This window comes from Syngnathoides biaculeatus, chromosome 15 (assembly GCF_019802595.1).
Source record: "Syngnathoides biaculeatus isolate LvHL_M chromosome 15, ASM1980259v1, whole genome shotgun sequence".
Taxonomy (NCBI): domain Eukaryota; kingdom Metazoa; phylum Chordata; class Actinopteri; order Syngnathiformes; family Syngnathidae; genus Syngnathoides; species Syngnathoides biaculeatus.
Genome location: NC_084654.1, coordinates 12,705,702 through 12,721,502, shown reverse-complemented (window position 1 = coordinate 12,721,502; position 15,801 = coordinate 12,705,702). Strand labels below are relative to the sequence as shown.

The following is a 15,801-nucleotide window of genomic DNA, read 5'->3' as shown; positions in this document are numbered from 1 at the left end:
GACGTAAAACCACCATGACGCATGGATGCGGAATGGATCCGAATAAACAGGAAAGGAGCGCTAACCGCGTCAGTGAGGATGTCGCTGTGTGGAGGCAAAATGTGCTCAGTGCGAATGAAAGGCAGGAGGGGGGACAGGATGTCCTTCAACTCTTCAACATCTAGGTCTCTTCTCTTTACTCCTCGCTTGTTGACACTGTGGGCTGTGCCGCTCAACAGATTTGGCTCTGGCAAAATGTAACCAAGTACAGCCACAAAGCATATAGATAAACAAAACTCATTATACTATACATCAAAGTTGCTATGACTCCAGCAGGTCTATAACTGTGTTAACTGCACTCCAGTTTTGCTTTGAAAGAGGACATGATAAATGAGCTTCACTATCAAACCAAACATGGCTGTGGGCAAGAGGCAGGGTACACTCTGGACTGGTTGCCAACCAATTACAGAACAGTTAAGACAAAAAACAATTATAGAGACTATGTAAACTTAATTTAACTCAAACTTGTCAGGTAATCACTTTGTTCATTACTTGTCTCCCCACATTAAGTTTTGATTCGCATCCACACACACAGGTATATGCCCACAAATTTTAATTTTGAGGAGAAGGTGATTTATTTTAATATGTGGTTTTGAAAAGTGAAAGTTCAATGGTTTATTAGTTCACCACACACAAAGTGAAATATTTCAAGCCTTTATTTGTTTCATATTTTGATAAGCAAGTTTCTTTCGGCTTGTCCCTTTCGGGGTCGCCACAGCGTGTCATCTCAGATGAACGCATATATATGTTTGGCACAATTTTTTACGCCGGATGCCCTTCCTGACACAACCCTTCTCAGGGAGTGGAGGCCCCCGTGGGATACGAACCCACAACCCCTGGTTTACCAAACCAGTGCTCTAAACCACTGAGCTACAGGGCCTCTTGTTTCATATTTTGATGATTATGGAAATTTATGAAACCGATCAAGATGAGCAACACTTTACATTTAACATGGAAAATCACATTGTACAATGTCTGAAACTTACTACTCTGTCAAATCTCAGTAGATTAGTTGGTTAGTTTATCGCTGGAATTAGGGCAAAACCTTCTATGTCAAAATTTGATCAATTTCTGCTTTTCTTTTCCTTCACAAATCTATTCTATAGGCCAGTCCCCACATGAGGTCCTTAAAATGGCTTGCTCTCTTCGACAAGGCAATGTTTAATGGCTCGATAAATAAACAATTTTTCTGGTTTCCGGAAAAGTATGGTTTTCGGGATACGAGGATTCCGCCTCATGCCAGCATTATCAAGGATCACCGTATCTTAAAGAAAATCAGAAATTCTCAGAAACCAAAGAAACAGAACGGCAACAGCGGTGATTTCATTGGCGCTCCGCTTTTCTTTTACTGTCAAATATAGCTGCGTTTAATATGCTTTTAAATATATTTTGGAGGCTTTAGTAAGTGTGAAATGTGCTTAAAATCATTGGAGGCTGTGCTCAGAAGATAATTATAGAGTGTATCATCTTACCCCTGTCTGCCATCCTCTTAATAAGCTGTTGCTCGCCCCACTTAACAACATACTTGAGAATGTCCTGTTCACTGGCCTGCAAATGAGACGAAGATGCACAGATGGGGGAAAGGTGGAGGAGGATGGGTGCAGGGAGAAAACATAATTATCAGGACAAGGGGGTCACTACTAAATGAGAATAAGGTAAAAGCGCAACTTGTTTGGACGGTGTTCCAGCAAGGTGCAAGACCGGTTGACTTGATCACCTCAACTGTTTGGCTAGAGGCCCAAGTGGCTTGGAACCACTGATGACAGAACAGGTTAAAACAAGAAGTGCTCTGTCTGAGTTTTTTTTCTTTCCCCAAACACATATAGATGTAAACACTATGAAATAAAATCTGGATTTCTGAACTTATGTCTCATATTTATCTTTTGATTTGATATGAAATGCCTTGAGCCTCTTTCAGTTCTTGTTTGTTTCTGGGGCTTTCTGTGTCTTCAGTATATGAAAAAACTGACCTTGCCATTCCAATACTTTTGGAGGGGACTTAACTTGGACCTCTCCAAGTTGGAGTTTCACATGGATGCGTATATGAAACTTGTAATTTTATATTATATAATGTTAATTTGTTACTACTTTGGAGGTATTTACTGCGGGAACTTTGTGGAACATAACTCCTACGATTAAATAGGGTATTATATACTTTCTTCAACTCTTTTGAGCAACTGAAAATTCTGTTAGTCTGCAGAAAAACCTTGTAATTCCTAAAACCTCTTCAACAAAAGCTGAAAGTCTACACTCCAATCACTTTTTTTTTTTTGCTTTAAATCCACAGCGGTGGAGTATGGATGCAAAATTGTGTACTGTGGGGCAAAAAAGTATTTAGTCTACCCTCAATTGTCAAAGTTCTCCCACCTAAACATTTTTTTAAACTTCCAAACTTCAGACGGGCCTGAACTAGAGTTTACGCTGACTTCATCGACCTGATCGTATCGGCCAATAATTGACATTTTTTGTGCATTTAACTACAGGTGTACTGAGAAACCTCGAAAAGGATGGCCCTGGGTATCAACAGCATTTGACGACGGAAACACTCAAAAACAGAAATCAGGGACATCATTGCCAACCTCCAAAGGCAGTCTGTCATTGATTAAATAATTCTAAACTATAAATGCATTTGTTGCAGTTTGAGACAGCGGTAACAGACACACAGATGAAGGAACTGGCATTGCTCTTTGCTCACCTGTAGGTAGTCTGACTGGATTGCACTGAGAAGATGCTCCTTGCTGAGCTCATAAAGAATATCTGAGGTGACAACCTGACTGAACTCCTCGCAGAGGAAGTGCATGGCCTGCCTGTGTACCCACTTGGAGCCGTAAGGTTGAGAGCTCCACTTGAGGATGGGCACGAGCGAGTCGAGAGACAGGCTTTCTATAATAATGTCCTCACAGCCTGTGGGATGACAATGTGGAAAGAAAGTCAGTAAAACAGACTGAGTATCATTTTAAGGACTGCGTTCAACATTTTCAAGTTAATCATTGGAATACTAAAAGCTAGGGCGGGACGATTATCGTAAAAATAAGAAATTGTGATTATTTTGCATTAAAGCTACATTTTGAACTTTGTGTGCCAGTACTTGATTTGAGTCTCTAGATCTCAAAGTCCTACTGGGTTTACATTTCATTAGCATTTCCTTCATGTATTCAGGACCTAAACCATTTAGTGATTTATAGACCAGCAGCAGAACTTTGAAATCAATTCGAAAGCTGACTGGAAGCCAGTGTAAAAAAATTGGAGTAATATGCTGTGACCCCTTTGTACTGGTCGAAACCTGACCTGCAAAATTGTCAATGAGTTGCAAATGTTTAATGCTCTTTTGGGGGAATCCAGTCAGAAGACCATTACAGTAGTCAAGTCTTCTTGAGATATAAACATGCATGAGCTTCTTCTGTTCTGCTTGACAGATGCAAGGCTTCACTCCGGATATGTTCTTTAGATGGTAAAGAGTAGTTTTAATAATTGATTTGTTCTGACTGTTGAAAGTCAGGCCGGAACTACAAGAACACCAAGGTTTCGGACTTGGTCATTGGTTTTTAAAGTTAGTGGGTGCGGGTATTTGCTCACAGCAATCCACATTTTTTATTGCCCAAAACAATTCTCCCAGTTTTATTGAAGAAAAATTTGGTTCATCCAGTTATGTATCGGTTAGATCCAAAGGTAATATATACAGACGGCATGGTGGTGCGACTGCTTAGAGCATCTGCCCAACTGTTCTGAGGACCGAGGTTTAAAACTACGGCCCCGCCTGTGTGGAGTTTGCGTGTTATGCCCGTGCCTGTGTGAGTTATCTTCGGGGACTCCGGTTTCCTCCCACATCCCAAAAACATGCATTATTTGGAGACTCTAAATTGCCCTTAGGGGAGTGTGCCTGTTGTCAGTCTCTGTGTGCCCTGCAATTGGCTGGCAATCAGTTCAGGGTATACCCTGCCTCCTGCCCAAAGTAAGTTGGGATAGGCTCCAGCACTGCCACGACCCTTGTGAGGATAAGCGGCTTGGAAAATGAATGGGTAGTCGCACATACAGGTTGAACGGGAGAGGTCCAAGAACTGACCCTTGAGGGACCACATAGGTCATTGCCATTTGAAGAGATTGAACACTTTAAGGACTGTTCCATTAGTCACAATTATTAATGTTGGGGGAAAAATAAATTTTGGCACTATTTTAAAACAACATCTAAAAAGTTTTTAGTGGAAAATAAATATTTCTATACTGGTAACAATAAAGGATAGATGACAAAAAAAAAATATTTCAACTTTACCAAGGGAACTGAACTAAAATTGAATAAATATGCTATTACAAGGTGCAATCACAAATTGCAACTTAATGGAATCAAATATAGTTAATGAAATGCAATAACACTAAGGTATGGGGCCCGACCTTTCATGTGAAAAATCTCCAATTTAGTGAATTCTCAAGGAGGATACGTCTCGGTGATGATGATTGGTCAAGTGTGATTTCTCTATTCTAGCTTTTTTTTTTTTTTTTTTAAAACTGCAGTCTGACCATCTGAAATCTCAGAGAATCAGGCCCATTTAATCTAGACCTTACACCGATATGATCGGCTTGATTGATAACTGGTATTTTATGCTCGTCGTCTGATAAGCTTTGTTATAACTCACCAATACAATCAATGACGTCATTGATCGGCTCCACAAAAGACATATACTCCGCCTTGCCATCGTGTACGATATATTTGAATCCAAAAGCTAGGTTATGTCATATGACCTAGTACTGTGAATATCAGACCACCAATCACTTTTTTTTTTTTTTTTTTAAAAGGGCCGGGACCGGTGTGGGACAGACAACTCAGACTACTGCTATAAAATCTTGTATTCCGATACCACCACATCCCATCCTTAATGATCACTGGGCTTTATCTTAACTCATATAAAACCAGATAAACTTGTTACCATGGCAATGACAACAATGGATCATGCTGTGTGCATTATAACAATAAAATGGAGAACAAAATGTGTGTTGGTGTTCATCAGTTCTCAGGAGAGGACTTTAATTCAAGGCCTGCTTGAAGTATGTTCACATTTTTAATATGACACGGCTTGCAATCAGGCAACAAAATCTTATGTAGGCTAGCACTAATGAATGTATGTAATCATGACAGCATTCTGTCATATCATGCTATGTTTTGATGTGTGTTTGATTTAATTGATTTAATTACAATTAAGTAGTACATAAGTACCCATTATTTCTGTCATGCTGAAATGGAGGTTTGCCCTGACTCATTAGAAAACATGACATGAATAACATACTTTTGAAAACATTCACTATTCTATATATATTACAACAAACAAATTTAAATAGACATCTCTTCATCTTGTAATTGGATCAGTGATTGCCCGAAAAAAATCGTGATTATGTAAAGCCTAATTTAATCATGGCAGCCAAAATCAGGGTCACGATTAAAAGTCTGATTAATTGTACAGTCCTACTAAAAGCTATTCCCAATGCACATGCCAGTATTTTTACACTCGCATTCAAGCACCCAGGGGATTCTCTTTCAACTAACCTTCCTATCCTCCTGGCTGCATTTCTTAAATCAGAGCACATACCAGAACAGCAGGTAGTAGTTTAACTCGGCAACATACCGACTCACAAAAATGTCTCGAGATCTTGATGTGTTTTTGCCATCTCTTGAACACGAATAAACAGGTACCTTAGTAAATGTGTTACGCAGATTGAAAATGTGTATACACAACTGCACATGGATTAAACTGTGACTGGAAATACATGGGAGGATTCTGTAACGTTTTCACAGGTCACTTCGTGGCAACAGTTTGGTAAAGGCCCCCAAAAAGGTCCATTTAGTTAATTTGTGAAGAAGAACTTAATCTCTGACTCGGAAGATTAACTTTTGTGTGGCAAAAGCTATTATACTGGGGAAGTGGGGACCAATACAACACAGCAATACCTCAAATATCAAGCAAAATGCTTCAAAAGTCAAGTGTTAGAGATGACTGTGATGTAGTGGATAGCAATGCTGTGTCACAGTCAAAAGTTTCTGAGTTTGAAACCTGAATCAAGCCTTGCTCTGTGCAGTTTATTCTCTCCGTGCTCGCATGGGTTTTCTCTGGGAACTAGCTTCCTCTCCCATTCCCAAAACAAATATAATGAATTGTATACTAAGAAGTTCACAATCTTACTTAAACCATTGCCAATATAGTCATGGTCAGATTATGTTTGACTTCATGGAAAAGACTGTTTGACTGCAAATTATACTATACAGTTTTTTATATTAAGGAAAAAAAATGTTTCACTGCAATTTGTATTTTCTTTCAGTTCCCGTTTTTGGTCATAGTGTACCTATGCGTTAAGATACTCAAAAGTATATGCAATCCACATACATAATGCAATTCTTAGGAATGGATGAGCCACAGCACTTGAGGCACTTTCAGTTTTATCAGAAGGTCACATACACTGCTGTTGAGGAAGAAGGGGAAAACCCAGAATCGTTGGGAAAAGCGAAACAAACTGGCATTTTGCCTTTTAGTCAGCTATAAACTAAATGACTGTTTTAGTTTCCCCGCCAGCTTTGTCTCAGTCTTGGACAATCTTCTCTGCACTCTCTCTTCTTCAGTCTTTTAGCTATGTGCATCTTTGGCCTCACATGCACCAAAGTAAACACTTGCAGCAAACATTGCTCCATATTAGCACATTAAAATTCACAGAAGCCTCCCATCTAAAGAGAGTACTTTTAATATGAGTTCAAAATTAAAATCTGCTGTTAGAGCCAATATGAACTCTCCATAGTTGGTAATCCCACACAACTGTTGTACAGTTGAGCGACCCTGAATTCTTACTAATGCAGCATTCATTGGTAATAGAGCACACAACTTCTAAAAAAAAACTAAATGGCTACTACAGTCATTGGCTTTTAAATAACCACATAGATATAAATCGTGTGAGGATGATGCCATTGAGGAGCACAGGATGGCGATTAGAGCGTATTCCTTTCATAATAAAATGTTGCTCCTCCAAAAGAAACCTGGTGGTCACTGAAAAAGGTTTCAAGTGTTATTTTATGTGCCTGACATGACATCTTCTGACAGTGTAAGAAATTACTACAAAACTTAACCACATCTTTAATCCACTGTATCAAGGCACTCTAATATAAAAACATGAATAACAATATCATGTATCTGGCATAGATCATTATCATGGGACTAGCACTTTTTCCTTTGTACCGGCTCCAAGCAAAGCAAATTTACATCGCGCATTTCATACATAAAGAAACTCAGTTTGCTTTAAATAATTAAAAGCATTTATAAAAACAGCTTATAAACATTTAAAAGCGAAAAACGTAACAGCATACAGTGCAAGAAATACTTAAAGTGGAAATGCTCTAAAAAGTATAAGAAATTCACACTTGGCTGACATCACTTCTGTTGGCAATTTATTCCATTTGTGTGCGGCATAATTACTAAATTCCAGATTATTGGAATTTAAAGAGAGGAACTGTAGAGAAATTTAAAACATAATGGAGAAAGTCTGATTTTATCCTCTTCTTACCATGTCAGTAACCACCATTCATTTAAAAGTACTGTATGGCCACAGACAGCGTAGACTTTAAAATGTTGCCTTAAAGCATTGCTGGGTTGTTGTGAAAGATGTGTAAAATGGGATTTTTGAAATGGAATAACAGGAAGCTGCAGACCAGACAAGGATGGCGACTTGGACAGGATGACATCGGTTGAACCTTAACTATCTCGCCACATTCCTAACTGAGGTTTCATGGGAACTGATTAGTGCTGCACTACTCATTGAGAGAGGGAGGGCAGATAAAAATACCCTCTGCATTGGGGGATGGCACAATTTGTTTGCTTGTTAGACTCACAGCAACAGCACATCTCCTGGGTGTGAGATGGTGTGAGATCAGCTGACAGAGTTTGTTTACATCGGATTGTCACATGCAAATATTTGACAGATTTGTGATTTTTCAGTCTATATATCAGAAATAACTCTGCTTTGAATTTTTTTTCTCAAAGTTAATTTAGCATGTTGCACCTATTATGTAAGAAGTTACATTGTGCTCACAGCTTCTACGAAAATATGTATTTAGCTGCTCTCCCTTCCAAGACAAAAACACTCCATGTCATGTAGGCAATGTGCAATGCGTGTAGCTGACATGTTAATTTCCACAAAACCTAAGAATTTAAAATAAGCCAATAAATACAGTACATTAGACAAGTGATGCCAGATTCACCTCAAATGACTTCTATCAATGTGAATGTGTGAGGAGGAAGATGCCTTGGGGCGATATCAAATTTGACATGCCAGGGACTGATTTGCAGGTTATGTAATAGACCAGGGGTGCTCAATGCATCGACAAAAAAATCCAAACAAACAAACACAAAAAGGCATCTTAAAATCTATCGTACGGTGTGCCCAATACATTGGTTACGTTGCGTCGATTGACTGACAGTCAGTTTGACCAATCCTGGCCTTTTCTGACATATGTCGCTGCGTATGTGAACATAACGGTGCATTCTACCAAGCTAGCGAATTGTCTTCTACACTTAAGGATATAGAAATAAGTGGGGGAGCTGGACTAAGTAAAAGAAAAAAAATGTACCACTTCCATACGGAATGGGAGGATTTGGAAATCATCTGTTTTATTCATGTTTAACACAATGTCCCAACTTCAACAGAATTGGGTTTGTGTATTAGTATATTTAAACATATGATCAATTTACCTTGAAAGATGGAACATTAACTGGAGTGGAACCCCAAACAAAGGTTAGGTCACTGAGCTAATTTTCAACAAAACAGTCCAAGACAGAATACAACAATGCAAACCATGCAACTAAATTATTAAAACTTAGGAGTGATTATTCTGTCATGACAAATTGCCAATCATGGATTAATAATTTGCACACATATGTGCTGTTAATTAAAACATAATGACTTACCTTGTGCCAGCATGTTGAATTCAAAGAATAAAGCAATATGGTAGAGCTCCATGGCCTCCTCTGTGCGCGTACTGGCCCCCCGCCCCCCTGACACCAAGGCTTGTACCTCCCCGAGGCTGCCTGTGGAGTGGCTACCACGTAGAACCAGTCCCAGCTCTACCACATCTGTGTACATGCAGTGGAGAATCACCTGCACATATTTGCGAGGAATGATCGACTCATCTAGCACAATACGGGTCGGAGTCTGCAGCGTGCGCTCAGTCATTTCCTCTCCGGTACGAATGCGCCTCTGCAAAAGGTTTCTAAAGAAAGGGGACCGTGCAGAGAGAATAGCCTTATGAGCTCGTAGGTCCTCATCTGGGGTGCCTGGTCCTACACCACCTCCTGAGATGGAGGCTGGTGCTCCAGAACCACGCTCATTGAAACTCTCGACCATTTCAAAGTCTGAAGAGAAACTTAGTAGGGCATCGTAATAGCACATGTAGTCAAACAAGCCCTTCATATCTGCTTCCAAGGAGTTGGGCGTGCCAAACTCCTCACTGAGCTGCACCAGCACGTCCACATTCTGCAGCCTGGAATCCTCTGAGCTACTCACTCCGAATTCTCCGGTGTATAAGTACTGGAGCAGCGCAGAGAACATGGGCACATCAATGCCTGCTGTGTCAATGTCCATGTGGACTTCCGCTCCATAGCCAGGGGATGAGGACAGCAGAGTTTTGAAGAACGGGCAGCGAGCAGCCAGAATGGCCCGGTGCGCTGGGAAGCAAGTTCCTTGGAAGATGAGGTCCACGTCAGTGCAGTACTTATGCTGATAAAGGGCAGCCAGATCCCTGGGCAAGTTGGGGGCCTCCGTTCGTGCAAGGCTGGCCTGGAAGCTCAGCTCCTTGAGTGCCGCTGTTCCCTCATATTCCTCCACCAGGGCATTAGTGTCTCGGACATCCCAGCCAGACAGCAGCTCCCGCATTTGCCGAGCGTGATCTGCTGAGCGACTGGACTTTCTTCGTTTGATGAACCGCCGTTTGAGAGTAGCCAGGCCGAGGCTTTTCTTTTTCCTATCGGTGGGCCGCTCGTGGCCATGCTCCAGGCTGTAAAGCTTGGACTCCCAAGCATATCCTTGCTGTGAGTAGGACGAGGTCCCTGGAATGAACATTTTTCAAGTTTCATTATTCAAAAAAAAGCTCATGGTCAATATAAAATATGAAACAGTGAAAGTAAAGTGTATTTTTAGGTCAAAGACAACAAGAATTATTTCTTCTTTCAAACTCGAATGACAGTCGGCCACCACCCTGACACAACAACCAAAGCAAGAATGGTTGGCGTTCAATATCAATACAAACAAAAGAATCCTATCACGTTGTTGTGGAACAAACTACATAAGTTCTTTATGGAAAACGTACATTATAAAATTCTGTTTCCATCTGTGTAGAGCTATGATAAGCCCATTTGAGCAATAAGGTTGCATCATTCAAACTATTGATGATCGGGATGCACAAAGGGTGATTACTGGCACCAATATTTCCAATTTCGACAGTGTACTGATCTAGATCTTTATTTATTGTTAAATCCAATAACTGATAAAATTGGTCAAACTTCAGTCGAACATTTTTTTAACTGACTAAATAAAAGATGCTGCTGGGTCAGAGAATTTCATGTACTTTGTTTGAACTTAAAGATAAATGAAAAAGATTTTCTACTGTAAATACTTTTCCAAAATTTCAATACACAGTCCCCTCCAAAAGTATTGCAACAGCACGGGCAATTCCTTTCTTTCTATTGTAAACAGAAGACATTTGGGTTTCAGATCAAAAGTTGAATGAGAAAAGTTAAGAATGACAGCTTTTATTTAATTGTATTTCCATCTAGATGTGTTAAATAACTCAGGAGAGAGCAGCTTTTGGTTGAACCCACCCACTTTCAAATGAGCAAAAAGTATTTGTACAGGTGACTGATGTGTGTTTCTAGTTACCCTCAGTTGGTGCCTTTTAGATTCTTTGCTTGACCAAATATTGGTTGTTTTTAGCTTTGCGTTTCAACTGTGAAAACTGCATTTGCTGTTTCGCAAATCAGACCAGAGAAATGTGTATGGGAGAAGAGCAAACCATTTTGAAGCTGAGAAAAAAGGGAAAATAATCTGAGCTACTGCACACACATTGAGCATAGCAACAATTCAAAAGTTTGGAACGTCCTGTAAAAGAAAAACCACTGATGTACTGAGCATCAGACATCAAACAGGTTGGCCAAAGATAACAACAGCAGTTGATGACAGAAACATTGTGAGAGCTGTGAAGAAACACCCAAAGGCAACAGTCAGAGACATCACTGCCAACGCCAACAGGGAAGGAGTGAGGGTATCAGAATCTACTCTTTGAAGAAGACTTAGAGAGAAGAAATATGCTGGCTGTACCATAAAATGCAAATGACTCATTAGCCCCCCCCCCCCCCAAAAAAAAAAGCCAGATTGGATTTTGCAAAGTACAGAGAAGAGCCACAATAGTTTAGGATGAACGTTTTATGGAATGAGATTAACTTCCATCAAAGTGATGGAAAGGCCAAAGTATCTTGACAGCAGAAAGAATCTGCTTCTGATCTAACACACACACAAACTCATTTGTGAAGCATGGTGGAGGTAATGTCATGGCTTGGGCTTGCATGGCTGCTTCTGGAATGACCTCACTAGTCTTTATTGATGATGTAACATGATCATAGCAGCAGAATGAATTTTGAAGTTTACAGAACCATTTTGTCTGCCAATTTACAGAAAAATGCTTCCAGACTAATCGGGAGAATCTTTATCATCCAACAAAACAATGACCCAAAACACACTGCCAAGAAAAGAAGGGACTTCATCAGGGGGAAAGGGGGAAGGTCTTAGACTGGTCAAATCAATCACCCGACCTAAACCTAATAGAGCATGCACTGTACCTCCTGATGAGGAGACTGAAGGAAGAAACCCCCAGAAACAAAGAACTGAAAGAGGCTGTAGTAAAGGTCTGGAAAAGCATTTCAAACAAAGAATGCAACAGTCTGGCGAAGTCAAAGAGTCACAGGCTTGATGCAGTTATTGCATGTGATGTCTTAACTTCAGTCAAATATCCATGTGAACTGGTCGGACTAGGGCTGCATGATCTCTGTTCCAATACTTTTTCTCACTTGGAAAGTTGGTGGCTTTGAACAAAAGCTGCTCTGTCGTGACTTGTTTAAAACAAGAAGTAAATACCATGAAATAAAAGATCTAATTCGAAACTGTTGTCTCATATTCATCTTGCTATCTTCTTCTTCTTTTCCTTTCGGCTTGTCCCGTTAGGGGTCGCCACAGCGTGTCATCTTTTGCCATCTTAGCCTATCTCCTGCATCTTCCTCTCTAACCCCAACTGCCCTCATGTCTTCCCTCACCACATCCATAAACCTTCTCTTTGGTCTTCCTCTCGCTCTTTTGCCTGGGAGCTCCATCCTCAGCATCCTTCTACCAATATACTCACTCTCTCGCCTCTGAACATGTCCAAACCATCGAAGTCTGGTCTCTCGAATCTTGTCTCCAAAACATCCAACTTTGGCTGTCCCTCTAATGAGCTCATTTCTAATCCTATCCAACCTGGTCACTCCGAGCGAGAACCTCAACATCTTCATTTCTGCCACCTCCAGTTCAGCTTCCTGTTGTTTCTTCAGTGCCACCGTCTCTAATCCGTACATCATGGCCGGCCTCACCACTGTTTTGTAAACTTTGCCCTTCATCCTAGCAGACACTCTTCTGTCACATAACACACCAGACACCTTTCGCCAGCTGTTCCAACCTGCTTGGACCCGTTTCTTCACTTCCTGACCACACTCTCCATTGCTCTGTATTGTTGACCCCAAGTATTTGAAGTCGTCCACCCTCGCTATCTCTTCTCCCTGTAGCCTCACTCTTCCCCCTCCACTTTTCTCATTCACACACATATATTCTGTTTTAATTCGGCTAATCTTCATTCCTCTCCTTTCCAGTGCATGTCTCCATCTTTCTAATTGTTCCTCTGCATGCTCCCTGCTTTCACTGCATATCACAATATCATCTGCGAACATCATGGTCCAAGGGGATTCCAGTCTAACCTCATCTGTCAGCCTATCCATTACCACTGCAAACAGGAAGGGGCTCAGAGCTGAACCCTGATGCAGTCCCACCTCCACCTTAAATTCCTCTGTCACACCTAAGGCACACCTCACCATTGTTCTGCTGCCATCATACAGACATGTCCTGTACTATTTTAACATACTTCTCTGCCACACCAGACTTACGCATGCAGTACCACAGTTCCTCTCTTGGTACTCTGTCATAGGCTTTCTCTAGATCCACAAAGACACAATGTAGCTCCTTCTGACCTTCTCTGTACTTTTCCACGAGCATCCTCAAGGCAAATAATGCATCTGTGGTACTCTTTCTAGGCATGAAACCATACTGTTGCTCACAGATACTTACTTCTGTCCTGAGTCTAGCCTCCACTACTCTTTCCCATAACTTCATTGTGTGGCTCATCAACTTTATTCCTCTATAGTTCCCATAGCTCTGAACATCCCCTTTGTTCTTAAAAATGGGAACTAGAACACTTTCCCTCCATTCTTCAGGCATCTTTTCGCCCGCTAGTATTCTGTTGAATAAGTTGGTCAAAAACTCCACAGCCATCTCTCCAAATTGCTTCCATACCTCTACCGGTATGTCATCAGGACCAACTGCCTTTCCATTTTTCATCCTTTGTAGTGCCTTTCTGATTTCCCCCTTAGTAATCATTTCCACTTCCTGGTCCTTCACTCTTGCCTCTTCAACTCTTCCTTCTCTCTCATTTTCTTCATTCATCAACTTCTCAAAGTATTCTTTCCATCTATTTAGCACACTACCGGCACCAGTCAACACATTTCCATCTCTATCCTTAATCACCCTAACCTTCTGCACATCCTTCCCATCTCTATCCCTCTGGCTGGCCAACCTGTAGAGATCCTTTTCTCCTTCTTTCGTGTCCAACCTGGTGTACATGTCTTCATATGCCTCTTGTTTAGCCTTTGCCACCTCTACCTTTGCCCTACGTCGCATCTCGATGTACTCCTTTCGCCTCTCCTCAGTCCTCTCAGTATCCCACTTCTTCTTCGCTAATCTCTTGCCTTGTATGACTCCCTGTATTTTGGGGTTCCACCACCAAGTCTCCTTCTCCCCTTTCCTACCAGATGACACACCAAGTACTCTCCTGCCTGTCTCTCTGATCACCTTGGCTGTCGTCGTCCAGTCTTCCGGGAGCTTCGGTTGTCCATCGAGAGCCTGTCTCACCTCTTTCCGGAAGACCGCACAACATTCTTCCTTTCTCAGCTTCCACCACATGGTTCTCTGCTCTACCTTTGTCTTCTTAATCTTCCTACCCACCACCAGAATCATCCTACATACTACCATCCTATGCTGTCGAGCTACACTCTCCCCTACCACTACTTTACAGTCAGTAACCTCCTTCAGATTACATCGTCTGCACAAAATATAATCTACCTGCGTGGTTCTACCTCCGCTCTTGTAGGTCACTATATGTTCCTCCCTCTTCTGGAAATAAGTGTTCACTACAGCCATCTCCATCCTTTTTGCAAAGTCCACCACCATCTGCCCTTCAAAGTTCCTTTCCTGGATGCCGTACATACCCATCACTTCTTCATCGCCCCTGTTTCCTTTACCAATATGTCCATTACAATCTGCACCAATCACAACTCTCTCGCTGTCTGGGATGCTCAGAACTACTTCATTTAGTTCCTTCCAGAATTTCTCTTTCAACTCTAGGTCACATCCTACCTGTGGTGCATAGCCGCTAACGACATTATACATAACACCCTCAATTTCAAATTTTAGTCTCATCACTCGATCTGATACTCTTTTCACCTCCAAGACATTCTTAGCCAGCTCTTCCTTTAAAATAACCCCTACTCCATTTCTCTTCCCATCTACTCCGTGGTAGAATAATTTAAACCCTGCTTCCAAACTTCTAGCCTTACTACCTTTCCACCTGCTCTCTTGGATGCACAGAATATCAACCTTTCTCCTAATCATCATGTCAACCAACTCCTGAGCTTTTCCTATCATAGTCCCAACATTCAAAGTCCCTACACTCAGTTGTAGGCTCTGTGCATTCCTCTTTTTCTTCTGACGCTGGATCCGGTTTCCTCCTCTTCTTTGTCTTCGACCCACAGTAGCTGAATTTCCACCGACGCCCTGCAGGTTAGCAGTGCCGGGGGCGGGGGTTGTTAACCCGGCCCACGACCGATCAGGTATGGGATTCTTTAGATGAACGCTCATATTTGTTTGGCACAGTTTTTACGCCGGATGCCCTTCCTGACGCAACTCTCTGCATTTATCCGGGCTTGGGACCGGCCTACAGATTGCACTGGTTTGTGCCCCCATAGGGCTGCATCTTGCTATCTGAACCCTAAATGTCTTCAGTATACAACAAAAACAAAGGAATTGACTTTCCCAATCCATTACTTTTGTATGTGACTATAGATCAAAGAAACCAGTTTTGTTTCAAGATGTGTACTACTTTTAAGTCTGCAGCTACTTTAAATGCTGCTTTGTCAAGATGTTCACTGTCTACATCTCTAACAGAACACTATATTGTATATGTGAGCATATCTAACAAGATCCCTGTATATATGCAAAAAAAATAAACTCAGTTTGAACATTATCTTTTCTTTGTAGTCCTTGTTGTTCCAATATTTTGAGGGGATGGTATATCAATCAAATATTAAAACAAAGATGAAGATTGTCTAAAATCAGAAGAAAAAACACTCATCCTCAAAATCTGAAAGTGTTTGATATATATGCTTA

General features: G+C 41.2%; 1 protein-coding gene across 2 annotated transcripts in view; it reads right to left on the bottom strand.

Moving 5' to 3' along the window:
- Positions 1-15,801, bottom strand: part of btbd7 (BTB (POZ) domain containing 7) — a 36,494-nt gene that overhangs the window by 7,696 nt on the left and 12,997 nt on the right. For both annotated transcript variants that reach the window (XM_061843123.1, XM_061843125.1), the window contains 4 exons: positions 8,976-10,112; positions 2,735-2,943; positions 1,512-1,587; positions 66-226 (listed from right to left, as the gene is read on the bottom strand). In XM_061843123.1, coding sequence (XP_061699107.1) covers positions 66-226; positions 1,512-1,587; positions 2,735-2,943; positions 8,976-10,112 — 1,583 coding nt within the window. The remainder of the gene's footprint in view (positions 1-65; positions 227-1,511; positions 1,588-2,734; positions 2,944-8,975; positions 10,113-15,801) is intronic.